The sequence below is a fragment of the Lacerta agilis genome, chromosome 8, assembly GCF_009819535.1.
Source record: "Lacerta agilis isolate rLacAgi1 chromosome 8, rLacAgi1.pri, whole genome shotgun sequence".
Classification (NCBI taxonomy): domain Eukaryota; kingdom Metazoa; phylum Chordata; class Lepidosauria; order Squamata; family Lacertidae; genus Lacerta; species Lacerta agilis.
Window position 1 is genome coordinate 51,457,542 of NC_046319.1, and position 27,770 is coordinate 51,485,311.

Here is a 27,770-nt window from a genome sequence, read left to right on the forward strand (position 1 = left end):
ACCTGGTGCAGTACCAAAAACCCAGGTGGGTATACTTAGGTAAGGTCAGGTCCATCCAGCTCACTCACTCAAGTCTCTGTAATGCAACAGAGAGAGGCCAGAACAAGGAATAGAGAGGAAACACCTATGTCGCCACCCCATAGTGGTCAGCACCCCGCACAGCACCCTGCACAGTGGCTCCCCATGCCCACCACCACTGGAATTGGGGCAGCATCTAGACCAGCATCCTATTCTCACACTGGCCAAATAGATGCCTGGGGCAAACCAGTAAGCAGGAATGGAGCACAAGAGCACTCTCTCCTCCTATGGTTCTCAGAAACCCCGCTTACCTAGGAGCTAGTCCCAGTGGCTTTTGTGCTACTTACTCCCGAGTAAACGTGCAGGGAGGGAGGGCGGCGGTTGGACTGGAGTCCGACCTCGCGCACAGTTTTGCCAGCAGCAAGCCCCGGGAAAGTAAGTGCGCCCACCAGGACGGCAGCCGTGCAGCGCAACCCCGGGCGCGTTTACCGGGGGATCCCGCCCCGCTGCTTTTCATGGGGCCCGACTCCCCCGACAATTTCACGCGAGGCGGGGAGGGAATCCTGACGGCCCGCCCCGTCCACGCGCCCACTGCTCGCCCGCCCAGCCCTTGACGCAACCCCGTGGCGGGGGCGGAGAGAAGCTCCGGCGCAGGCGTCCTGCGCGCCTCTATTGTCTCTCCTCCGGCAGCCGTCAGGAGGGCTGGCTAGCCGGACGGACGGAGGAACAGGCGGGAGGGAGCCTGCCAGCGAGGACGCCCCCGCCCCCGACGGAAAGCGGCGCCTGGCCGAGGAGCGACGGGGACGCCGGCAAGGCCGCGCCGAGGCAGCCCTCGGGCGGGAAGGGCGGCGAGGAGAGCCAACGGAGGGCCTGCGCTCGCTCCATGGCCGGCCGGGGCGCGCCTTGACGGAGCCCGCAGCAGCCGGGGCTGCTGTTCCTCCTGCGAGAGGCCGGCCTCGCCTTCCCCGCGCTTCGCCTGGATGCGGAGCGCCAGCGCCAGAGGACCCGCGCACAGAGGCCGGGGCCCCAGCGGCGGCGGCGTCTTTCTTCCGTAGGGCGGGCCCCGGAGGCGGGGCAGCGCTGGCCCTGCTGCCTTGTCGCCGTGGATGAGCCCGGGAGGAGCAGCGGGCCGCCCGGTGGGGCGCGGCGTCGGACGGCGGCTGGGGCTGTTGCTGCTTGTGCTCGGAGCGAAGGAGGAGCGGCGGCGGCCGGAGCGGCGGCGACGGCCGGGAGAGGATGCCCGGCTCCGGGGGCCGCTTTAGTTCCTAGTCCCCGGCGCGGGTGCCCCTGCTCGACCTCCCCGTCCACGGCGCTGCCGCCGCCGCCAGCGGCATGGGCGGCAAGCAGAGCACGGCGGGCGCAACAGCCACGGGGCGCTCCCGGGGCGGGCCCTTGGCCGGCGTGTCCAGCGACGACAGCGCGGTGCCGCCGCCCGGGGGAGCCCCCCACTTCGGGCACTACCGGGGCGCGGGCGGCGGCGGCGGAGGGCCCGCCATGGGCTTGCGCAGCCGCTCCGTCAGCTCCGTGGCCGGCGTGGGCGTAGGGCTGGGCATGGAGCCCGCCGCGGCCGGCAGCGTCCCCTTCGGCCTCTACACGGCGGCGGCTGCAGCGGGGGCCACCACGACGACGACAGCCGCGGCGGGAGCAGACTCAGAGCGGGGTCCCGGCGGCGGGTCGGGCGCGGACTCTACCCCTTACGCCCATGGCAACGGTTTCCAGGAGACGGGAGGCGGTCACCACAGAGACGGGATGCTCTACCTGGGGTCCAGGGCCTCCCTGGCTGATGCGTTACCTCTGCACATCGGACCCCGGTGGTTCAGCTCGCACAGCGGTGAGTGTGCAGGTCCCCGCGGCCTTGTTTCCGGGCCTCCTTTCAGACAGTCATGGGGAACCTCAAGGCTCTTCATAAAACAAGAAGGGAAAACTGTGCAAGAAATAACATCCTACAAAGTATCTATAGCACCATTATTTTTTTTGGAGGGGCACCCAAATGCATCCTCCTTCCCTCTTGCCCCAAACCCAAGGCCAGGGTTCCATATGTAGGCAGCAAAGATGCAGCCTTATCTGTGGCAAACTTGTCTTGCGTTTGGAGATTCTGGGGGTCAAGTTTGCTGACACTTGAAGCCCTTGACTGGAGATTTACAGTCCAGAAGATGAGGGTGGCTGTTGTCCTTGTTTGGTGGTGGTGAAGGAAAGGTTTACTGTGAGCATGTTTAGAAGCATGCCTGTGCTCAAGGCCTGGCAAGTAGGTTTCATTTGTTTATATAATTTATGAAAATACTTATAGATGGTATGTAAAATATCAATGCAGCATACAACCACATTTACAAGTCCCAAAAACTTTAAATACCATAAAAACAGTATACAATCATAGAATGGTAAGGGATCCAAAGGGTCATCCAGTCCAATCTCCTGCAATGCAGGAATCACAGCTCAAGAATTCCTGACAGATAGCCATTCAACCTCTATTTAAAAACCTCCAATGAAGGAGACTCCCATCAGCTTCCAGGCTGATGAAGGATCTCCTTCCTGGTTATTTGAATCCATTGGTTTGGGTCTCTGCTCTCTGGAGCAGCAGAAAACAAGCTTGCTTTGTCTTCCACGTGACAACTCTTCATATATTTGAAGATGGCTTTCAAATCACCTCTCAATCTTCTCTTCTCCAGGCTAAACCTGCCCAACTCCCTCACAACCACTCATAAGGCTCTGTTTCCAGGCCATTAAAAATCCTGATCACCCTACTCTGCACATGTTCTAGCTTGTCAATATTCTTCTTAAACTGTGGTGCCCAGAACTGGAGACAGAACTCCAGGTGAGGTCTAACCAAGGCAGAATAGAGCGGTACTGTTATTTCCCTTTACACTATAGGTTCATAAAATGACTGGCTCATCTTTGAAAAGTTTATACCAGCAAATAAGCCTTTTGACAGGAGCAGCAGTGATTTGGGGTCAGTTTGTGCCCTGGCAGCACTGTGTGGAATGCCCACCCGTTTGTTTGTTTGTTTGTTTGTTTGTTTCTGTTTAGGGTTGGGGTGGGGCCTGCTTTAGACACACAAGGAGGTGCACCGCTATTTAAGTGGTGTTTCTTACTTTCCTCCCATAGGAGCCCAGGGAAGCTAATAAAAACTGTACAAATAGAATTGTCAAACAATAATTTAACCCCAACTATAGAATAACAGTAGCGCTTCAGCTGTTGAACTCCACTCCAGCTACTGTTGAATTGACACTGTGACTTGTCTGGTGTGGCAGTTGAGGAAGTGGTTACTGGGGTGTGGAGAGACTAAGGTAACAACCTGTCCTTTTTTACGGATGGATGCCTGTGGCAGTTTTGCAAGTATGGTCTGAGGCTTTGGCACATCACCTATCAATGCAAAAGGCCATGTTATTATTATTATTTATTAAATTTATATACTGCTCTTCATCCAAAGATCTCAGGGCGGTTCACAAGATAAAAATGGTGGTTCTCTTTGATTAATGGACAGTATTTTTCTTTTGCTCTTGGGAAGAGAGCAGGCTTTCATTGTATTCTCCCCTACTCCACATCTCCCTCTATCTTGGATTAAAGCTAGAAGGGGAATGCAGTAGCTTGCTTTCTCACCAATATAAGAAATGATTTGCAGCTTGTGGGCTCCCTTCAGGCATCTTGATGACCCATTACGTGCAGGATACTGGACTTAAATGGGCCTTTGGTCTGATCCAACAGATTTTTTGTGGAGCATGTTAACTTTTGTGGAGCATGCTAACTTAGGGCTGTGTTTAATTGGAACAGATTTTAGAGTTGAAGGAATGTATGGCCTCTGTAGGCTGTTAAGGAGTTATAGTAGGTAATGAGGGTGATTTTAGTTTTCAAATCTCACTCTTTGTTCCTTACCAATTTACCTGATCCTGGACACCTGTTGTTAGTATCCAAGACATAGGGAATGAAGATAAGATCTGTGGGGCCCTGGAAAGTTGTATTTGGGCCTACTGCCCTCAGAAGTGTGTAGAACACACATTTGATAACTCATCTGGTAGAATTCTAGATAGGTGAGCACCCCAAACAACTGGGGAGGCACCAGATTAGCGAAGGCTATTTTAAGGGGAAACAGAGAAAAGAAATTATTTAGGTTGGAGAGTACAGAGATTTACAGTCCTGTCTTCTACATGTGAACTTGGAGGCAAGTCCTGGTAGGTTCCATGGGGTAAACTCTGATGTGTGTGTTCATAGTTTCCCTTCCACTGTGCTGCAGGGAACAAGTGATGTAAAGATTAAGCAGTGTCTCCTAGCAAGGCAGTTTGCAACCAGGTTCTGTCAGGGTGTGGAGGAAGTCCCTTTCATCTTGCGAGATTATTGTATTTTAGTCATCTATCTGCTGCTCGCTTAATTGATTAAAATATCAATTAGGCTAAATGATATAAGCAAATCTGATGAGTCCTGGTGCTTTCCAAGCTCATCATCTTTCCTGTTAAATATATTTGCTACTTTGTTTTCCTTTGTCACCCTTGCCAATCAAATTCCTTCATAGTTAATGTAGTTCCTCTCCAAACCTTATGACCTGTCTTGTTCAAGAGCAGCAATGCTATATATTTCTGTTTTTACAGAAGAAGAGCTCCATGTAACTGAGAAGCTTTACCATTTCTAATATTGCTCCATTAGTGTTGTCTCACTTGGTCTGTGTGTTTTGCACCTCTGCAAGAGCAGTGTGGCTACCAAGACATGCACAGAACCAAAATATTATACTGCCAGTACAGATTTGTGGTTAGTTGATGCTAATTTTCTGTGGACCAGCTGGCACAGACAAATCATGTATTGTTTGGAAAATAATTGCTTGGACCAAGTTGAGTGCATAGATTGTTTACAGCCACGATGTCTTCTTCACAGCGTGCGGCTCAGAGAGAAATTATTTAAAATCCATGTATTCTGTGTCCAGATAATTAGGTTAATCTTCCAATTAATGCTTTCCATCACCTTGATATTTCCCTGAACAGCAGGGGGCTTTTCTGCTTGGCAGTATCTGTGTTGCAATATTCTTGATACCCTATTGCTGGAGGGGGAAGCTTTTCTTACAAGCGGGGAGGGGGAGCGGGAGCACTGTGAAGGTCACAGCGCACGGGACTCATCTCCACTTCGCTGGCTGCCTTTACATCTCTGACAGAAGATATCTGTGTTCATGGCTGTAAGTTCTTGGATAAAGAGCAGCGGACAGCTCCCACAAAACCTTAGTTCCTTTGCGATGTAATTGCAGCACTGCTGGCTGTTAATAGCCTTGTGTAGCATTCAGACTGGCTCTTGAATTCACTTACAAGCTCCCTGGGTATTTTATTTTATTTTATTAATCAATTTACTCTGGAAAACTCATGAAAAGCTGCCTTGCATCAGCTCAGACAGACTGTTGATCCATTAGTATTGGCGACACTGACTGGCAGCAGCTCTCCAGGGTTACAGGTGGGAAACATGCATTTCCAGTCCTACCTGCTGATGCTACAGATTGAACCTGGGACCTTTCATGTGCAAAGCGGATGGTCTACCTCTGAGCTACAGCTCTTTCCCATTTACTGAAGGTGGCATGCCTGGGTTCCCCAGGGTTTCCCATCTAGGTGCTGACCAGCCACAGACCAGTTTGGCTTCAGCAAGGCTGCTGCATGAAGCTCATGAGAGCCTGAGTTAGCTACTAGTCCCTGATTCTTTGCCTGGGAGACTAAGTCCCAGTCCCCCTTTTCAAGCATCTTTATCAGTCACTTTGGTGGACTCTCCAAACTCAGCCTTGCCAATAAATTGACAAAGGTGAAACCGCCTGCAAACTAGTACAGTAGTTCACCTGCCTGCACATGCCCAAGTTTAGTCACTTGGGACCTAAAAGACTGGGGAAGTGTATTGCTTACTACAGGTTTCTAGGCAAGTGGCTATAAGCCAAACAACTGGTAGTCCCTCCCTGAAAGGAGGCTTCATTTCTAAACTGGACCTTGCTGAGAGCTGGGTTCAAGCAACTTTTCAGGGGTGGTTTCTCTTGTTCAATTGCCCTCCTTAAACATAAGAAGAGCCTGCTGGATCAGACCAAAGGGGGCCCATGTGGTCTTGCATCCTGTTTGTGCGGTTGTCAGCAAGACGCCTATAGGAAACCCATAAGCAGGACCCCAGTACAAGAGTCCCTCTTTTTTAGTTTCCAGCATCTGGTATTCAGAAGCATTGCTGCCTCCGGCTGGGTAGGCACAGCATAGCCCATCGGCTTTTGGCTTGCCTTTTGCAAGGGCTTAGCCTCAGTGTTTGGGGCTAAGTCCTCAATCTAGTACTTATGAGAAAAGTCACTTGACAATTGTTGACCGTCTCTAGGTGGGGCTTCCTTGAGCAGCTGTTAGAGCTGTGTCAACATCTGTTTGCTCAGAGCCAACTAACTTTTTCTTTGGATGTCTGTGTCAGCAGAGATGGGGCAGAGGTGAACACCTAGCTAATAAGACAGCAGACGTCCGAAAATGCAATGTTCCTGTTTTTTAATTAGTCACAGTAGGCATTGTAATGGATCCATATGGGTGAGTTTGAAGGCTGTCAGACAAGCAGTTATGGCCATTTCTTCCCAATGAGTGGTATGACAAGGGAAGTCTCTCTCTTCTTTTTTTTTAAGAAAAAGAACAGTCTGCACACACAAACACTAATTATCTGACCTGTCGAGCCAGTGAGTTCAAGGCATACCATTTACCATGGTATGCAACAGAAGTTGGGTCAACCTTGCCTTCAGGGCTTCATCCTGTGAGCTTAGCCACACAATTGATAGAGGAGGTGGTGCTTTCGAGCCATGTGGAGAGTTTGTTTTGCTCACCACTAAGTACCATAAAATGGTGGATTTGGAAGGGAGCCCCCAAGGGTCCTTTAGTCCAACTCCTTGCAGCGCAGGAATGAAGCAGCCACAGCTTGACCTCTTGCATCTAGGAGTGGAGGTGGGGAGCTGCTATCACCACCTCCAAGAGAGATGCCTTGCTTCCGTGCAGGTTCCTTGCACAGAGATAAAGCAAGGCCTGAGCTTCCATTGTAACTGAAAGCTTATGGGTGAAGAGCAGTGTTGCTTCAGATCTTAGCATCGCTCTGATGGAAGCTCTGCTTACCTTGTATTGGAGGTTTGAGTGTGCAAAACCAGTCATTGACCGCAAGTGCCTTGTGACCACCATTGAGGTGGTCCCATTTGATGGTTCCTTATGCTGAGCTGTTGGACAAGTGGAAGCAACACTTGCCAACCTAGCCTTCTGCAGTGTATCCCTGTGGTATACTGGGGATTGCTTTACAGTACAAGAAACCGCATATGCAGGCTAGTGAGCCATAAATAGGTCTTTTAAAAAAAAGAACTTGTATGGAGTCTTCTCTCAAGCAAGACCTTCCACCAGCCTTCGCCAACCCGCCACCATCCAGCTGTTCTACACTACAACTCCCATCATCCCTGGTCAGCACAGCAAAGGCTGGAGCTCACAGGCAGAGAAGAACTTCCCTGGACTTGCAGTGGCTCTTCTCAGCCTTCTGCAAGGTTGGAAACAGCCCTTCTGTAAGTAGAAGAGGCTCTCTTGGTTAATGGAAGGGTACCTTTGGACACAAGCCGTTATCTTTGTTTAAGAATGTATTCTTATTGTGTAACTACCAAGCCAAATGTACTACTGGTGTTGTTACTGGAGATATAAATGGATATGGGTCTGGGGAGAGAGGGTTGGCCTTGGGTTTGGATGTGAAAAGGGCACTGTTATTATTGTTTATAGTTACCACTGTTTATGTGCAGCGTGCCAACTTTCTTATAGATTCAGGGCATGATCTGAAGACCCATGATGCAGCAACTGTAGGCCAGGTCTGGTCAGCTTCCGGGATGGGTGATTGCTTGGAAACAGTGGTGGACTTTGGGCTCTCAAATTCCAGTGTCACCCTGGGTGCTGCTAAAATTCAGCATCCCCCCACATCTAGTGGTCTGTTCTACAGCATTGTTTTGGCACCCCCTGCAGCGTAGTGCTCTGCTAACCCCTGGATAGTTTGCCTTGAGTTTTATAGAAGAAAGGAAGGAGATAAATACCTTCCTGATAGGTATTTAGAGAATGGATTCGGTTGCTGGTGCATAATCAAGTTATAGATTTCATCAAGATAATGTGCAGAATTCTAACTTTATATGGGGTGTTCAACCTCTCAGCTACACACACTCATCCAGCCATCCAAAGCACATTTGCATAATGTTGGAGTGTTTGACTAGACCCTGGGTTCAAATCCCCATTCAACCATGAGGTTCACTGGGTGACCTTGGACCAGTCGCTGTCTCTTAGCCTAACCTACATCACAGGGTTGTTGTGAGGGGATGGGGGGGGGATGAATGCATGTCAGTTAGAGCTCCTTGGAGGAAAGGTGGGATAGAAATCAGATGGATAAATAAATATAAATAAATCCCTGGAAGGCTTTGTGAACTAGATGTGAAATATTGGTGTACCACTGGCATAGCTGTGCATTTCCTTGCTTGGAAGAAGGGGTTGCATGTGGAGCAGGAGGCAGCAGGAGTGTCCTTGGCAGAAAAAGAAAGGAGACAGGAGTCGTCTACTTTTACATAGCAAGGCCGTTTCTGGGGTTTCTGTTTTCAGCATCTGTGCTCTGCAGGAAGCAGTGGCTTGTGTGTGCGGCTTAATACTTCCTATGGGAAAGGAAGTGAACAGCCTGCCAAGAGAAGCTGCAGGCTGATCATTACCTGTTTGTTGTGAACTCATTGGCTGCACCTGGTGTGCCAGATACCACCGTTTCTGAAAATTGCCTCGTTTAAGAGAGTCACAACCCTCATCTTAAGACGAGGCTCTTCCTATAAAGCAAGGCTGGGGAACCTCTGGCCCTCCAGATGGGACTACGACTCACATCATTTCTGGCCAAGGACTCTTCAGGCTGAAGGCAGGCATAATATTGAAGGGGGACGTGACTCCTGCAGTGAAAGCCCAGCTTTGCTATCTGTGGGACAATACATTCATTTTGTCACGCCTAATGGCAATCTTGCTACACTTCTCCCCAAGCTTCAGGTGGGCTGTTTGCCTTGCAGAAAGCAACATGCTCATACAAAAAGCTGTATTTTCCCACTTTTATGAAGTACACATTCATTTTTAAACACAAACATCCAGCAGATGGAGAGGCCTTGGTATCATGGGTTAAAGTGGCTTTGGCGGCAGCTTACCTTTGCTGCAAACCTTCAGGAAGTTTGTTCAGCTTCTGCCCTGGAGAGAGCAAGTTGCATTTGGGCAGAATGCGGCATCATGGGTTTCTCCAAACAGGCACCGCTGCTTTGCAAATGATGTGTCTTTCTAAGATAATGTTGAACCAAGAATGAAGACTGCTGCCTGGTTCCATCCAAATGTACAGCTTTTGGTTTGAATGTACAGCTGTAAAACATTTAGCCCCAACCCTGCATGGGCTGAGTACAGTACAGCATCAGTCAAATGAGCACATTGGGAGAGCCCTCACAGAGATACAATTCGCAGAGTAGTTTAACAATCAATCCCTCTTTCAGGGAACTCTGGGAATTGTAGTTTTGTGCAGCAAATGGGGTCTCCTAACAACTCTCAGCGCCCTTAGCATACTACAGTTCCCAGAATTCTTGGGAATTCCATGACTGTTTAAAGTTGTATTAAAGGTAAAGGACCCCTGACAGTTAAGTCCAGTCACAGACGACTCTGGGGTTGCGGCGTTCATCTCGCTTTACTGGCCAAGGGAGCTGGTGTACAGCTTCTGAGTCATGTGGCCAGCATGACTAAGCCACTTCTGGCAAACCAGAGCAGCACACGGAAACGCCGTTTACCTTCGTGCTGGAGTGGCACCTATTTATCTACTTGCACTTTTTGACGTGCTTTCGAACTGCTAGGTTGGCAGGAGCTGGGACTGAGCAATGGGAACTCACCCCGTCGTGGGGATTCGAACTGCCGACCTCCTGATCAGCAAGCCCAAGAGGCTCAGTGGTTTAGAGTTGTGGATGTGGCCTTGTCTTTTCTTGGCCTTGTGCATTTTGTGAGTTGGCAATTTTTATTGTTCTTTCCCCTCCCCCCAATTGGAGTTACTACAGTTTTGGTTGTATTGGATGTATTTTATATTTTACCTCAGCACTTACCTTCTTAGTTTGTCCTGTGTGTGAGTTTTTGTGTTCCCTTTGAAGAGGGATGGATTGTTAAACCATTCTGAGAACTGAACAATTATTACTGTCCTTAACAAACTATACCTCCTATAATTCTTTGAGGGGCGCCATAACAGTTTAAAGTGATACGGCAGTCCTGTAAATATGTGGTGCGAATATAGCCTGGACGTCTTTCAGTTCTTGTGGAGCAGCTCCTTGGACCTTGTCACTGCAAGTGGCAGCTGAGCAGATGCCATTTTATTCTTGTCTCAAGAATGAGAGTTCTGTAAGTGGTTGATGCATTTGCAGCAGCTGGGAGATTCTCCCCACCAGGCGAATTTGAAACCTTAATAGTGCACAGAGGGATTTCTGGGGAGTGTTAGAAAGGAATGAGAAGCAAAATATATAAGAGAGCTTCCTGAGTGCAATTGTGGCAGTGGTGACCTTTCTGCCACATGACTGCTGGCTGAACATTCCCTCCATGAGAGGAGAAATATCCCCTGACTCTCTAGGAACACAATTTATTTTGGAGGTGAAGGTACTGCATCTTCTTTCCCCTTTCCCCTTGGCCATCAAGCCACTGCTATGAACCTTTTAACAAGGTTGAACCAACCATTCTTCCCCCACCACAAAATGCCAACAACCTTGCAGCTGCATTTCTCAGTGTTATTGAGCACCAGCCAGACATGCCCTTCATTAGCTTACCTTTCTTTCCCCTCCCTTCCCTGGTATGATGCTGCTTCCTGCAAACACATTATACTGGCAGAACCAGTGTAGGGCTGGGACCCGGGAGACCAGAGTTCAAATCCCCATTCAGCCATGACTTTGCACCTGTCCCTAATCCCTAAGCCTGACCTTCCTCACAAGGTTGTTGTGAAGATAAAGGGAAGGGGGGAGAATTATGTATGCCACGTTGAGTTCCTTGGAGGAAAGGTGGGATTAAAATGTATTACTAAATAAAGCATAGACCCCTTTTAAAATTTCTTTTAATGTAATTTTATTGTTGTGAGTTTCCCTGGCTGCTTCCTTCATAGAGGAAGGGTAAGTTGTCAGTTTGAAATAATAGAGATAAAGTGATTTCATGTTTGACTTGTTTCTGTGTGCTACTAGAGTGGTTTAGACTAGAGCAGCAGGCCTCAGGTTGCCTATAATAGACAGCTGAAGGCTGGGAAGTCAGCCACTTAGGGACCTACAAAATACAGGTCACTTCCTGTCTGCATTGTTGTGCTGTTGTAAACACATGTGCTGGTTGGCCAACCCTAATTCCACACTGAACTGTGGTCACAACTTGCATTGCGGTTTTGAGGGCAAGTGTAGGTAATGCAAAGTGCATGAATGGATCTGCTGTGGCCAGTGTGTGTGTATCAGATGACATTGGATCACTTTTGCACACTAGGGCCTTTCTTTAAAACCCATGCTTAAGATTCCAGTTTAGCACTGAAGATTTCCACGGAGAAGCAAATTATATGCCTGCTCGCATAACACAGCTGATCCCTGCTGTTCTGGCTATTTTTGGAGGTGTGATCCTCTGCACACAGAGGCAGGGGTCCATGCAGGCTTGGCTTGGTTTGGAAGTAGGGAGGAGGGGAGAAGTTCTAGGAAAGATGTGGGCATCACCACTGCTGTGCTCCTGAGTCAAGGGGACCCACCTTGCTTAGTGCTTAGAGTGCAAAGTATCCCAACATGTTGTTGTTGTTCAGTCGCTCAGTCGTGTCCGACTCTTCGTGACCCCATGGACCAGAGCACTCTAGGCACGCCTATCCTTCACTGCCTCTTGCAGTTTGGCCAAACTCATGTTAGTAGCTTCAAGAACACTGTCCAACCATCGCATCCTCTGTCGTCCCCTTCTCCTTGTGCCCTCCATCTTTCCCAACATCAGGGTCTTTTCTAGGGAGTCTTCTCTTCTCATGAGGTGGCCAAAGTACTGGAGCCTCAACTTCAGGATCTGTCCTTCTAGTGAGCACTCGGGGCTGATTTCTTTGAGAATGGATAGGTTTGATCTTCTTGCAGTCCATGGGACTCTCAAGAGTCTCCTCCAGCACCATAATTCAAAAGCATCAATTCTTCGGCGATCAGCCTTCTTTATGGTCCAGCTCTCATAAAGAAGGCTGATCCCAACATACTGTATATTTATTTACTGCATTGATATCCCACCTTTTCCTCCAAGGATCACAAGGTGGCATACATGGTTCTCCCCTTCCTTCTTTAATCCCCACAACAACCCTGTGAGGTAGGTTAGGCTAAGAGGCAGTGACATGCCCAAGGTCACCCAGTGAAAACTTTATGGCCACATGGGGATTTGAACCCTGGTCTCCCAAGTCCTAGTCCAACGCTATGGCAGCTTTTTAAAAGCAGCTTGCTAGGATTACACAGAGCTTGCAAAAGGTAAGGAAAGCCAGCCCCCAGCAGGAAATTGGGTTAGGTTTCCTGTGTATGGATCAAGCTTCATATGGGGCAAGTGGGAGTTGTAGTCCAGAGCATCTGGAGGCAAGGTTGTGATGGATGGGTGATGTCGGGGCATCCATAAGTTGATGACAAAGTTACTGTAGCCTTGAACTGGGAATCCAGGAAATGGAGGCTTCTAGGAAACCAGTTTGCTTTGAAATTGAACTTGAGCTCTCTGGCATATCAATAAATTCTATTTTTACAGGGTGCTGGTGCTTCTTTTCTCTGCCCTCCCTCTCTCCATTGCTTGCTCGGAATATTATACATAAAAATAACAAAATCCAAACCAATCCTCTTAGATCCTCTTTCTTATAATATGTTAATTATTGTGTATATTTTGTCCCTTCTTAGTCAAGCAATTTACCTCTTAAAAAAATACCGGTAAACATAATTATATTTATTTCTTAAATGAAACCGATTGCTCAGTATACCCCCAACCCCCTTGTTTACAAATTACTGTGTGCTTAGTATTTTCCTTGTTACAGAAGATGGACAGGTCCATAATTTCCTGAATTACCTTCCTCCCTAATGGGCTGACAATGGCCTGTAACAAGATCTGGGTTGAACAAGGACTATTAGGCAGTATGAATCTCTGACCCAGAAGGACCTGCAGCCAGATCTAGTGTTGAATGAGAGAAAGGTGTTGGCGAAGGGCTGGGGCATAAAGGGCATGAGACACAAGTTACTGCAAGCAGGGACATGGGGTGAGATTCATTGCCTTGTTGCAGCAGTCCTGTTTGTTCTTCTTTTCCTTTTACAATCCAAGGCAGCTAACATGAGAAACATAGAATCCAAGAAAACTAATAAGAAAAAGGAGCCAGCAGGTTAAAAATCACTAAATAGCAACACAAAAAAATGTAAATTTGATCTGTGGGAGTGATACTGATGTAAAAAGCCCTATGTAGTACAGTCAAGCTTTTAAAAGGTCAAAAGCCTTTTAGAACACACAGATCTTACTGGCTTTCCACTGCTATAGCAACACAGATCTCCTGCCCAGGCAGGGAGTCCCAGAGCAGCAAAACAAATGTGGGCTTCGTAAGCTCCCTTGGATCTCTTGCTCATAAACCAGATCCTGTTGGTGGAGAAAATGGCCCGCTTTAATCACCATCACATCTTTGGAAAAGGCTTTCTTTTGCCTGCTCTTTCCCAACAAGCTGATCACTTATTGCATGACAGATCATCTACCTGCACACTGCCCCTGTCACACTTTCCACTGCACTGAGGAGGTTGGAGGTAGAATCATAGAATCATAGAGTTGGAAGGGGCCACAAGGGCCATCCAGTCCAACTCCCTGCCAAGCAGGAAACACCATCAAAGCATTCCTGACAGATGGCTGTCGAGCCTCCGCTTAAAGACCTCCAAAGAAGGAGACTTCACCACACTCCTTGGTAGCAAATCCCACTGTCAAACAGCTCTTACTGTCAGGTATGTGGCGTGCTTGTGGGTTTCCCACAGGCATCTGGTTAGCCTGATCCAGCAATTCTTATGGGTGATGCTGTAATGTTGCTGTACACATTCAGCATATGAGGTGTGTGTTATTGGGTTTTTGTTTTGATTATGAATTTTGTGTTTTTATAAATAACAACAACAACAACAATCTTCATGCTGCAGTTACAATAGCCACCTATTGATGGAACGTGACAGCACCTTACATTTTTATGTATATAGGAAGATACAGTACATATAATAATTATTATTATCATTATCGTTATTATTATTTGGTTTGAGGTCACTTTATAGAATTATAACTTTAAAATGAGTATTTTATACATGATAAAACTCTAAGCTATTTACATAAAAACAATAAAAATACAGCAGCATTCATTGACATTTGCATCCATTTGTTGTGTCTGCTAGAGAGCAGGGGAGGGCAGATCATCATGATTATGATTATTATTATATCCCATGTTTCTTCCAAGGAACTCAGAATGGCATGCTTATTGGATAGGGAGTTTTTCTTAATTTATTTAAGCAATTTTTATATCGCTTAACTGCAATCGTCTCTAAGCAGCGTACAACGAATACAGTATGGAAAAGGTAAAAATCAGTAAAAACTTTCAGTTAAAATGCCTGCTGGAATTTTAAAAAAAAAATCAGTAAGACACCGAAAGTTCAACAGGGAGTGGGCCAGTTGTAAATACTGGTAGCTGCTTTGAGGGCTGTAGCTGAGAAGCAGGAAATAAATCTATTAAATATATAGCAGAGCCAAATCTATCTTCTGCCCACTCATGCGACAGAACAGTATGCTTTTGACAATGAGCTGTGACACAGGGTCTTGGCTGTAGTTGCTTACCTAAGTCAGAAAGGTACCTACTGGGCTGTGTGTGTATTTCTGCTATAAAGGGCTGACAATAGATAGGATGATCAGAAGTGTCCCTAAGCGTGACAAGGGACGTTCTGCCAAAGGGATGATTTGTTGGGATGTAAGTCTGCCGCCCAGTGTTGTGCATCTGGTTGTCAACAAGCAGGTTGAATCCTGCTTGTGGGTTTCCCATAGGCATCTGGTTGGCCGTTGTAGGAAACCGGATGCTGGACTCGCCAAGCCGTTGGTCTGATCGGGGGGGGGGGGGAGGTTAAATTCTCCCTTAAGAAATGTATGGTGTGCAGACCATCATGGAGATCTCCAGATGACTCGTTTAGCATCATATCACGGCACCATGGCTTTTTCCTTCTCGGAGGCCAAAGAAAGGTCAGCATTGCTGCGGGCTGTATGCATGTGGTGGTGGCTGTGATGGCACCACCGTGCAAAACCTAAATAAACTCTGCCTGGGCATGCCAAGACCTTGTCCCTGGGCTACTGGCCAGCATTCCAGCCTGTGCTCATCACCTGGGGGTGTCAGTCAAAGCAGCTTCCTAGCCCTGCCCTTTGGGGAATATAGCATGCTGTTGACATGGGCCGTTGGCTTTTTTAAAAAGAATATGTGCATCCTTATTTTTATCCTGTGTCCTGATCCCAGTTTGTGGCAGAATGAGCAGCCTTTGTTTGAACTTGCACTTCAGGCAAAAGCAGTGCTGAGCTTTTCCTTCTTGGGTGCTCTTTCCCATGCATTTTGGGTGGTGTCAGAACGTTCAGTGGTTGCTCATGAGTAATCAGCCAAACGCAGAACTTCTAAAAACTAAGTTCTTTATTGTGAAGATATTTACAGTGGAGCAAAAGTTCAAACGTCCATCTCATCCCTCCGCAGAGTCCGGGAATGAACCCTTCCGGTTCTTGGTCCAGCAAAAGAGGCGCGGGATTCTAAACCCCCGCCTCCCCCTTCCACGTCTTTCCTGTCTGCGAACTCGGGGCGCGGGAAACTGTCCCTGTTCCCCGCTTCCCCCTTGGTGCCCAGGCTCTGCGATCCCTTCACAGACCCTGCGCCGACTTCCTGCCCCCAACTCCCCCTCCCCACTGGAGGAATGGTCGCTTCCTCCTGAGGAGGGGGATGATGAACTGCTGAACAGAGGGGGTGGTTCCCTGTACTCCAAACGATCCCGGGATGCTACCAGCCGTGGGGAGGGGGGTTTCCTGACAGGTGGGATCTCCTTTCGTGCTCTTGGACTGCTCACACCTCTTTGCATGTTCCAAGGGAGCAGGAGTTGGGAGTCATCGTCTGACATGTCAAGGAAACTTATCCTGAAATAAAATGCACAGGTAATGGCGGTGGTGGGCAGTTAGCCATGCACTCTGCCTGCTTACCCCACCATCACTCTCACAGATCCGATGCTCCGGCTGCACTTGGGTATCCTGTGGGAACCGAAACTCACAGACCTTGTTGGCAACGGCTGTCAGTTTCGCATCTGCAAGCAGTCCAGCAACAATCCTGAGACAAAAAAGAGGCTGGAGATTGCGTTTGAGGATGTTGAGGGCTTGAGGGTACAATTAATGCACAGTTAGCAAAATATGCATGTACACCAGGAGTTGGATAATATAAATTTGGATTTCGTTGAAGGTGCTGTGGCTACCACCCTCTGATCACGTCTCTCCCTCCCTCCCTGCCCTGCCCAAAAATCAAAATAAAATCCCAGATCAGCCCACCACCGAGAGACAGACTCTTTACTTTTCCAGTGGATCTGGATAAAAGTTGGAACCAGAAGAATTAATCTGTTTCTTGAAAAGCAGATAGAGGTGAAAGGGGAAGTGGGAAAGAGAGTCAGTCAGTCTTCCGAGTTGCTCCTTCAGCATCTTTGTACTTCTCAGGGGAGAAAGGGTAGCCATTCTTACGCACCTCATGACTCGGTGGCAGTGAGTTTGCAGGGACTCAGAGGCCTTGAGGATGTCAAGGTAAGACATCAAGAGTGGTATGGCTGCCTATTGGCAAGCATGAGGCGGAGTCTGCAATTAGACTCGCCAGTAGGCCCATCAAGTCAAAGCAAGTATTTTGCCTTTCCAAGTCTATGCTGTTAGTGCCATCCTTACCAGTACTTTAAGGAAGGTGGCAGCAGCACAGGCACCGAGTTGCACCCAAGATTGGGGGTGACATCCCGCCAGGCCTCCTCTTGTCCTCTCAATATTGGAGGCAGGGGGCTGAGTCCCATCCCAGCAGACATTGGGGGGGGGGGGGAGCTGCAGAGGCCTCAGCCCCATAGAGTTGGCAGGCCTGGGAAGCAAGGACATTGAGGGCAGAGGCAGCCAGCACCTGTCTCCAGCCACCTTTGTGCCAAAAGGTTGTGTGTCTGCATACTGGTTGATTTCTTGATTAATAAAAGGACTGAGGCAAGCGTGTCGCTTTCAGGGCTGTGTACATCTGCATTTGGATCTGGGAGGAAAAAGAGAGGCTTCAAAGCTATAAAAATAGAGGATGGTTGCTGGGTGACAGAAACGAGCCGCTCCTGGTTGCCCAGGTGAAAGCCAATATCACGTGTCAGTTGTCTCTTCCTCGTCAGCTTGGGTTTGTTTCCAGTGGCATTTTCGTTGCTACGTGGCTGGCATAATGTGTGCATCAGCCTGGACTGCGACCTGCTTCTAAAAGGGTATGGAAATACTTCATGTCTCGAGGCACACCGGCTTGTTGATATTCCAATTCTGTGTGAGAACCCGGGAACAAAATGTTTGCCTCCTTTAGAGTAGCTGCAAGTGATGCTGTGGCATCCCTGAAACTAATCTCCCCAACAGCAACACTAACATGGGCAAAATGGTCTGTGCAGTGTGACGCTTAGGTGTCTAGAATGCCAGCCTTGAAAGTGTTCAGCATCTCTTAGGTGTCCATGTTTGTGACTTCTGGGTTAGCTGGATTTCCCTGAATTAAAACTGTGTAGCTTCAGCTTCACCACCCTTTGAACTCCCCTCTTTTTTGTGCACCAAACTGGTCTGTGGGCTGCGAGTGGCCCATGAACTTTATTCAGGTGATCCCTATCATGTCTGCAGGTATACCATAAAAAAAATCATACCGCATCAAGCATAGTGCACTGCAGGTCTGCCAACCACAGCTGTATACCATACAGTTGTTGCAAGATTCATATCCTGAAATGTGGATTTTAACTTTTAAGGGGTGCAGGGAACACTGCATTTACTTACACCCACACACACTCACACACTGGGCTTGGAACTATCATATGGAAAATTCTAGATCAGGCTCATTTTCATATCCCTTTAATTGATAAATTACTAGAGATTTAAATGATTGGGGAGTGCAGACTGTAATAAACAGAGCTGCAAGCAAAGAGTTTGCTTATTTGTCGGAACCACTTTAAACTTGCTGTATTAGTGAAATGAAAAAAAGAGGGAAAGATATTGCGAGAAGTGTACAGAAACGAAAGGCTTTTAAAGGTTTTTTTTTACAGCTTAAAACACTTTCAACTGTTACAAACAGTCTTTTGTAATATGCAAAAGCTTTTATGATATGCAGAATTATTCTAATCAAAGTTATTGTCTGCTTTTTAACGAAGCATTTAATCTTCTGAAAAGTCTTTAATTGGCTAGCAGCCCTTATTTCCACACATCCTAATGAGGGCTTTTAAAACGGGAACAGACCTTCCTCATTATCCCACAGCTAGAGGAACTATTGATCTTGCAAAATTGTAACAAATATATTTAAACAACCTCCCGTGGCTCAGTTTGAAGAAATCCCCACTTTCTTGCCCCTCATCTCTGAGTTCCTGAGAACTGAAGTTCCTGATGGGGAGGGTCCATGTTTGCTACATAGCTGCAGAAAGGGGTAGCTTTATGGATTAGCATTATTTAGAGTGGCCTTCCCCAATCTGGTGACCTCCAGTTGATGCCATGATGGGAGTTGCAGCTCTAAGGCTCCTGAGGGTATCCAGCTGAGGCTGAGGCTTAGTATTATCTCTGAAGGTTCCCAGGTGACATTAGCCGTTGCCTCCAAAGGCTTATGCCATGCAGAACACTTCCTGGGGGGCCATCAGTGAAGGAAGCAGGGAGTTGATTGACAGTCCTTGGTGTTAACCTTAACCTGCCCGGGCTTTTTCTACTCCTGTTCCTCTGGTCCCATACTAGGAGTAAGTTCCCATTTGGTAGCCTGTCTAGCAATTTCTTTCTGAGCCTGAGGACTTGGCAGGCTGAAGGGTTTTTTTTTTCACTTGGAGAGAGATGTGTGTCCAAGATGCAAACTTTTGGACCCATTGCACTACTATGTTCCATGTTTGATAGAAAAGCATAAAATTTCTGTAGCCAAGTGAATGCAGGGGGTTGCTGTTGTTTTCTTGGAAGCTCACATTTAATTTTGCTTCTGACTTGACTAAAAATGTTCATCTCTAGACCCAGCTCAAGTGAGGCATTCACAATAAAAATGAGTACTGCATTACAGGTTTACTTTTTGTTTTATTTTGTGTGTTTCTAGTTCATGTCTCTTTTATATGTTTTATGTGAAATGAATTTGAGTTTAAAATCTTTTTTTTTTTTAAGGGAGACTTAAAGGAAAAAACACAACATATCAGTCATGTATTGTGGCCCACCAGGTATTGGACAACTATCCTGTGATCCTAGTCCAGGAAAACAGTAATCACTGGAGATTTGTAGGTCTCCTGATAGGCTGGGAGTTGCTTGGTGCATCCCCACTTGTGTTGGCCTGATATAGATTTGTATAGGTTCATGGTAAGAAATAGAGATATTTGTAAGACTCGTAATGTGACCTCATTTTCTACCTGTCTTGCTAATATTCCTCCTAAGAGCACTAAACTGCTTTCATGGGCAAAGGCCAGCCATATGTCCTGGTTCTTCAGGGAGAAAACAACAGAGAGTCTTGTCACCCCCTTAAATACAATGCTGCAATAAACTTGTTAGCTTAGCTAATTCTCTGGAAACATTTATAGGGGGCATCTAGGATCAGGTGCTGCCTTTGCTCATACGTGAGCAAGCTCTTTGCTTGCTCCTTGTTTTTCAGGAAAGCCTTGTGGCATATTCCAGAGTTCTCTCCTTCCGTGGCCTGTCCTTCCTTCCTGTGCCCTCTCTGACTGCAGCTGTCTGTCTCATGCGGCCGAAGGGCAGCGCAGAGTTATTTCTTGGGAGGTGCACGTTCTTTCCCTCTGTAGTAGAAAGATGCCAGGCTGGAGAGGGCCTGGCCCATGAAACGTTTTTGAACACGTTGGGAATACAGTTACAAAGTCATCCACAAAGAAAATGATTACAGAGCAGTTGCTTGTATGCAGAAGGTGCCGTGGTCACTCTTGATGTGTCCAGATAGGGCTGAGAAAGGGTTTGGTTTGCTTATGGAAATTGAATCCGGCACTCTTTCCGCTGCACCTTCCCTTACAGGGTTGTCTGACATTTAGTACATGTGACCTCAGTGAGATTTTAACTTCATGTCAGCTCTGACTTGGCACGAGGCGACTTCCTGCGTTACTAGATTGTGTCATAGCCAGCATTCCTCTCTAATCCACATGTCCTTCTCTTTTGCTCCTTTGTAGGTTTCAAGTGCCCCATTTGTTCCAAATCCGTGGCTTCCGACGAAATGGAAATGCACTTTATCATGTGTCTGAGCAAGCCCCGCCTCTCCTACAATGGTAAGTGGGGGCTTTTCCAAGAGGCCGGTTCTTCCAGAGGCCAGTTTGATACAGCAGGATGGGGGGCACGGGCTGCAAGGGCGGGTGGCGCCTGGGTTGCTCCAGGGAAATTTGCGCCCCATTTGACTTGCCTGTAGCCATCTTGTGTTCTTAACCAGCTCACCTTTCTCAACATCTTTCATGCAAGCCCAAGGGTGAACAGCCAGATTTGGTTGGGACTCCAGCTCCCACCAACCTGAGCCAGCATGGCCCCAATGGTCAGGAAAGGTCAGGGTTGTAGGCAAGCAGAAGCTGGAGGCTCCAGATTCCCCAGACCTGAGGTCAGCTGTCCAGCAGCGAGCGTTGATGCATCATGTCTCGTTCTTCCAGCCTGGGCTTTTGGTGACGTCACCTGCGCTCCTCAGAACTGTGTCGGCTTATGTGCTAAAAAAATACAGAGAGAGACAGAAGTACCAAAAACTGTTGCCTGGAAAAATAAGTACTAAGCCATTTTCTATGCAATGCATTCTCAAAAATAGATGCAAACTAAGTTTCTGGGATTTCCCCCACACCTGCTTAAATTCTTCTGAATTAACTCTGCAGCCATAAGGACTAGAAACTCTACAGTAGAAGGGTTTTATGTACTGGGTATCAAATCCTGTTCTTAGATAGTGTTGATTGTGAGCTCATGGTGGGGGGTGGGCATGCAATGCCCTCCTTTTGCTGCTGGAGCAAAGGCAGTAGTCTAGCACTTGGTGGGTGGGTGGGTGAGTGTGCATGCATGCATGCATGGTTGGTATAGACCAAGAACCCCGGGTGATTTCTTCAGCCTCCTTTGCAGAGCCAGTGACCCGCTTCCCTGGCTCAGGGCACTCGCTTGCTTTCTGCTTCTCACACAGAGAGCAGTGCAGGCTTTGCTCAGGGCTGCTGCAGTTGCTGCGTTGCAGCCCAGCTGGCTCTCAGCGTGGCAAGGGGGCTGATTGCTTTCTCCCGCCCCCCAGGAGTGATGAGCGGGCCTGCCCAGCGGGGGGCAGGGGGGGAGTGCAGGCAATGGCTTGACCGGCACCTGCTCCAAGCTGTCAGTGCCAGGCTGCATTAGTCCCCCAGTGTCCCTGACGCTACACAGGATCCGCCCAGGCTGTGCTGGCAGAGACGGCGCCAGGCAGCTCCTGAGGCTGCGAGCTAGAAATCAGGTCAGGAGGAGGAGCTGGTCGCTCTGCATCACAGCTGGGCCTTCCCCAGCCTGCCTGGCAGCAGCCTGCGATAGGGAAGGCAGCTCCATCACCCCCCTCCCCATGCAGAAATTTCTCAACCTGCCAAATTGAGCATAGCCAGAGATGGTGCACCTTACTCAGTGGTGCTGGAAGATTAAATCCGAGCTGCATTCTCTGCTGCCCTCCCCACCATGAGGATCCCTGTTCTTCAACACCCCACCCCACTGCCCCAATGAGCCCTTACCATGCATTTAGCCTGCTCTTACACAGGGTTGTGTCAGGTCAGGCAGCGGGTTTGGGGTGGGGAAAGTGGCAGGGGATTTGTGGAAACAGCAGAACTGCAGTGCTTAGCAACTCATCCAGTGCCCCCCCCCCTTTGTCCTCACCTTTGTTGCCTATTTTTGGAGCTGTGAAGCAAAGGAGGGCTTTCACAGAATTGCCTCCAGGCATCAGACAGTGGGATGCTGGTTTCCTTTGATGCCTCTCAGTGTCAACCTAGCAGCCTCTTTGGCCTGCGTTTAGTTCACAGGCTTCCAGAGGAGAAGAATATTGCACTATTTGTTAGGGCTGTCAACCGAGTAATGATCTTCGCTGGCTTCCAAGGAGCTAAAGAATTACATGATTAGATTTATGCACACTTAACTAGTGCAGTGGCACAAAAGGTGCTTTTAGCATGGAAAGCGCAGGTGGCAATTTCTATTTTAGCATGCAGACTCTGAATATAAGAAAAGAGAAAAATGTTACCGCTTAATGTTTCAGACAGTGATTTTTGACCGCATTTGCTCTGGATCCTCTTAGTTTTTGTCAGCTTATCTGGTTGGAGAGCACAATAGCAGCAGCCTCCCAGAGTGAGTGTTCCTGAAAAGAGGAGTGAATAATCAAAATGAGTTCTGCAAAATAAACACTCCTTTGTAATGCTATGTTCTGGTTGCAGTAGGAGTGCGATACCCAATTCAGACATCACACTAAACCATGCTTAGTCTTTCATAACAATGGTTTGGCATGATATCTGAATTGCATTTAATCAGATTTTCAAGACAGTGCATCTTCTCTATATAATAAGCTGTCCAGAGGAGGGAATGGACCTTTTTAGTAGCACCCACCACCACCAGGGTATATGGAATGTTCTCCCTGATATCTTTTTAGCACTAGGCGAACACATTTCCCAGGCATTTGAGTGCTATTTTTTTCATTTGACAGCAGTTGATGGTTGTCTCCTCGCCTTGGGGGTGCTGTCTGTGATGGTTGGACAGAGGGATTGTTTTTCATAGTACAATAACCTTGTTTTGCTTTTAATTATTTTGTTTTTTATGTTTACTACTATTTCTAAGTTGTTTTAAGATATGGGTAAAGTGACTAATAAGCTGAAATGATAATCAGTGTAAAAATATTGCCTGTGACTTCCTTTGGCTTGGATGTCTTATTCCTAAAGCATGCAGCACAATCATTGTTTGTTTTGTAGGTAGCAATTGGGTTATTCCCTTTTTTCATTTCGTGATCATAAACAAACCTTCTGTTAACCTCAGCAATTTCCAGAGATGTTTCTGGAGAGACACACCACTGTCTTTGGTCCCTCTGAGTTCTGTTTTCCTTTTCTTTCCCTTTCAGCAGGATGCTTCTTGTAGCGTGAGCAAGGCTGGTCTGTGAGACTAGCAATGTAGTAATAAAAACTAGAATAGAAGCAAGCTGCCCTGACATGCTAACTTTCTGTGGGTAGGAATGCCTTTTCTCAAAGAAGTGTTTATGGTCCACCACATGAGCTCTACCTGTAGTCTGAATTAGTGTAACCTAGACACAGGTTTACCATCTCCATGAGGACTAGGTCCCAAGTCTCTAGACAGATCTCCCATTGCCTTTTTGGAAGGTCCTCCCTTCGAGAGCGGTCAGGAACAAATTAGTTGGCTCTCACATTCAAGATGTGTACAAAGAAGCCAGCCAGTGTCCCCAGCTCACCTATCTAGGTGTGCTGGTGGTAATCGTTTGGTGGCCTAAAAGAGAGAGGGGATCTCTCCTGCTTGGTGGCTTGGAGATAATTCTTATCTGCACAAATGAACGAGCAAGTGACTGTTTACAATATGGCCACTGTTGGGCTCAAGGTAGCTACTCGCGGAACTGCAGTGTAGGGGAAGGCATGCTCTCTGCAAGACCAATGTTGCATGAGAAGAGGGGTTTTATAGCATTAACCCATGGGCAGATCCAGGAGTGAGAAATTCTGCCTCCTTTTATGGGTCCTTACAATCTCCCTCTTGAGGCTGGAACATTGGCAAGGCGGCCCGGGAGGGTGGGAACCCATTTCTACCTGGTCCTCCTTGTTCATCCACCTTCTCTGACCTTCATTCCCCCCTGCAGATGATGTCCTAACAAAGGATGCAGGAGAGTGTGTCATCTGCCTGGAGGAACTCCTGCAGGGGGACACGATAGCCCGGCTGCCCTGCCTGTGCATTTACCATAAGAGGTAGAGTATGAAGAAGACCTGGGTTCAGCCTTCTCCCCGTAGAGTTCTGTTGTGGGACAGCAGGGCTCCTGCAAATGGTCAAACCTGTCACATGGCACCTTCATATGGGCCACTGAATTTCTTGGGTGCTTCTTCCTCCTCAAGCCCCTTCTGCTGGGCACATGTGGCCATGCTGCTCCTCATCCACGCCCCCCTTGTGGAGCTATGACAGGTACTTGGCCTCAAGGATCCCCTGTTGTGGGGTCTAATACCCACCTTTTCTTCTTCAGTTGTATAGATTCCTGGTTTGAAGTGAACAGATCCTGCCCAGAACACCCTTCGGATTGACCCTGGCAACGCTTGCTGACCTCTCCCAAGGTGAGGCTTTGCTTAGAAATCTTCTCTTGAAACATCTGGAGGCCTTAAAACACCACCCACACTTCTATTTATTGCCAAGTTTTAGCATGCAGTGTTGACAAAAAACAAGCAGAGGGCAACCAATCAACAAATGCTAACAGTTTGTCCAACACTATATTTTAAAGATAAGAACTAACCCCTGAGTCATTCTTTACCCAATAGATGAAATTTTAAAACAACCAAAACATATTAAGCTGACAGAACTTGAAAGAGGTGTCAGCCGAACCACAAGACAAATGTTGTAAAAACCAGGATATTCAGAAATAGTTTTGCAGTGGATGGATATGACTTGTCTGCACAAGCTGCAAACCCTCATAAATGCCCTGGTTTTTATTTGCTTGCATGTGCTAATCTTTGTCAATTTCTCTACTTAAACATGGAACACATTTCTACAAACTACTGAGCCTTTCAGGGATGTCACCAGCAAGCTATTTACTAGTTAAGTCAGTCTATGGTGCAGTTAACAAAAAGCAAGACACCTGTAGTCGACTGTATACGTTTCAAAATTATTTCTAAAAGTAGCATTGGGTCTTCTGTAATAAGCCAGAGTTTCATTAATGTTGAAAAAACCCCACAACCCAAGCAATTATGTGCTGTGTTTCTTTGCAAGGAGGAGAGGGCCCCTTGATGTTCTCAGAGTATGATGTTGATGTGCTGCCTACCAGTTAAGGTGACACTTTGTTGGGTTGACAAACCACATTTTACAAAAAGCCTTGCCACACAGAAACAGTTCCCTCTAATTTTCCTAGACTCCTTTTGTGTTTAAAAACACACCTTCTGCATGCATATTTTTATAGCATCTACATGATGCTTCTCCTGTATCCCCTGCAACCTCAATTCAATCCAGATTTTCCATTTCCAGGAAAAATCCCATAAGGCCAAATAATAATAATAATAATCTGTGTCCAACAACCTATTTGTGATATTAAGCTCCTGTATGGAAGCTTCCTTTTTTCTTTCTTTCACTGAAAGGGTATTTTACCCATTTCAGAACATGGAGTGCATTTGTAAGAATACCCACAATGGATTTCTCATCTCACATGGAAGAATACTCTGGTTTTGTGTTAAGTTTAAACTCCCCTTATTTTGTGGGGGTTAAATATGTTTCTCCTCTGGGTTGGTGTTGTCAAGAACTTGCTTTCCTCGACCTGGACTCACTTCTCTCTGCATGTGGCAATCATTGATCCTGTCATTTCTCTCAACAGGTCATCCTGCCATCCATCCCCCCCACACACCCCCAACCTCCACCGAGCAGGCTCTGGACCCCACTTGGACAACAGTGGGGACGAGGGGCTTGTGTTAACTTCTCAACTTAAAAGGGCAGAAGAACACACCCCAAGAGAAGCTGCTGCCCTTGCAGGGCTACACCTTGGCAGCCGCCAGCCTGGGTCGAGAGGAGTGCCCAGCACCAGAGCCGGCGGCCGTCACCCAGCGGCGCCATGATGTTTGGGCCAGACCTGGTTGCTAGCCAAACGGAGCATGAGAGAGTCACCCACCATTTGACAAGGACTCGGCCCTTCCTGCCATACGCGGGTCACACTTTTGCACAGAAAAGGTGATTACCCACCCCCCTCCCCTTCTCCTTTTCACCTCCACCCCTTGGAAAAGGAAGAGGAAACAACAACCCCCCCCCACCACGCCTGCCCCCCACCCTCATCCTGCGGAGGAAAGGGCATTTTCTGTCACGTTTTTGAAGGCGTCGTAGGTTTGTCTTTCAAGTGTTTACAAAACAGCCATTTCGTGTCAACTGATGTGTGTTCCTGGTGATGTTTACAAGACTGCGTCCTCTTGGGCTCCTGGCTCGAGCTGCTCCGGCAGTTGAGGAGCCAAATTTTCCGAGACCCTTCTCTTCTCTCTCCTGCCTTGCCTAGGGACAGCCCCCACCTTCATTGCCAAAAGTCCCCTGGTTTCCCCCTCCTCCCTTCCCCCCCTCCTCTCAGTAAGTCTTGGTTCGAACTCCTGACTCTGGGACACCTTCAGGGGCATATTCTGAAGGGCTGTTTGCCACTCACAAGTGTCCTGCTAAGATGCCTGAACCTTTCTCAGCCCTGTGTGGAAAACAAAAACAGCCAATTTTTATTAAGAAAAAAAAAACCCCACACACAAACACAAAAATGTGCGCACACAGACACACACACACTCCTCCCTGACCCACATTTGAGCACGAAGCGGAGACCGCCTCAGCCATGGGAAAAAAGCCCCTGCCCCGGTGACCTCCATCCAAGCAGGAAAAGGTATCTGTATTTATATAGTAAAAAATTTAAAAAAATAAAAAAAATATTAAAAGCTTGGGAAGGGAAGCTTCCCCTATTAGTCAAGGTGTTTTGATATGGTATTAAATAATGTTCAATAAAATAGTCACTGTTATTTTATTTCAGTTGTATTCTTAGTTGTGTAAGGGCTTGGGATATGGTAGGTGTGCACTTTTATCAATTCTTTTGAGTCTGCAGCTCTTTTTGGTCATTTGTTTCAGCCAAAGGTAAGAAATCCCCAAATGGCAAAATGTTCACTTGGAGTGAGAGTATCCGAAGGGGCTTCATTGAAACGAGTGGTCTAAACCATTGCTTAGTGTGAACAAGCCAACATGTGGGATCCCAGAACAAAGATTGTGGCTGCTGTATTCTTCTGCCATTGCTGCTGTGCGACGTGGGGCTAAGCCATTGTTTCATAGCTTGTTGCTGCTAAACCATCAGTTGGCCTAGCATTACCTGTAAAATGGGGTCAGTGTGAAGTGTGCCACAGCATGTAAATGTGTGACACAGAAGCTTCTGCCACTGATTGGCTAAATTGCTCTGGTGGTATGGACTGTTAAGTCCAGAGAGCAAGGCAGTTTGCCGTCCAAGTTCCATGAGGGATGAAAAAGTTGTAAAGTTTGGCTGGGATTAAAACTTCACCTGGGGGTGGCTGAGGACTGGAAAGAGGTTGCCCTGACTTAAGAGAAACTTTAAAAAAAAGATGCTTGGAGCAAGAAAAGTAAAAGAACGGCAATGGGGTAAGTGCGGCATAGAAGAAATTTGTGGATGAAGGAAGAGGAGACAGAATAGAAAGAAATTGGGAATAAGTACAGAGAAGGCTCTGAAAAAAATGTCAGAATGCTTAGGAGCTGGAGAAGCAGCAGGCCAGGGAATGGAAGTGATAGAAAGTGCCAGGGGAGCCTGTCAAGGGACAAGGCTACTAGAAGAATCAGAGCAAAGATCTTTGACCATTACTTGCAAATCAGAGATTGTGCAGAGGGCCCAGGGAA

At 47.5% G+C, this 27,770-nt stretch overlaps 1 protein-coding gene across 1 annotated transcript; it reads left to right on the plus strand.

Annotated features, from left to right (window-relative positions):
• The first annotated feature begins 1,280 nt into the window (after positions 1 to 1,280).
• Positions 1,281 to 26,609, plus strand: ZNRF1 (zinc and ring finger 1). The gene is made up of 5 exons (XM_033157428.1): positions 1,281 to 1,849; positions 20,387 to 20,482; positions 24,025 to 24,130; positions 24,400 to 24,487; positions 25,732 to 26,609. Exons 1-4 carry the CDS (start codon positions 1,351 to 1,353, stop codon positions 24,455 to 24,457), a joined length of 759 nt encoding a protein of 252 aa, XP_033013319.1. The 5' UTR covers positions 1,281 to 1,350; the 3' UTR covers positions 24,458 to 24,487; positions 25,732 to 26,609.
• Positions 26,610 to 27,770: the final 1,161 nt, after the last annotated feature.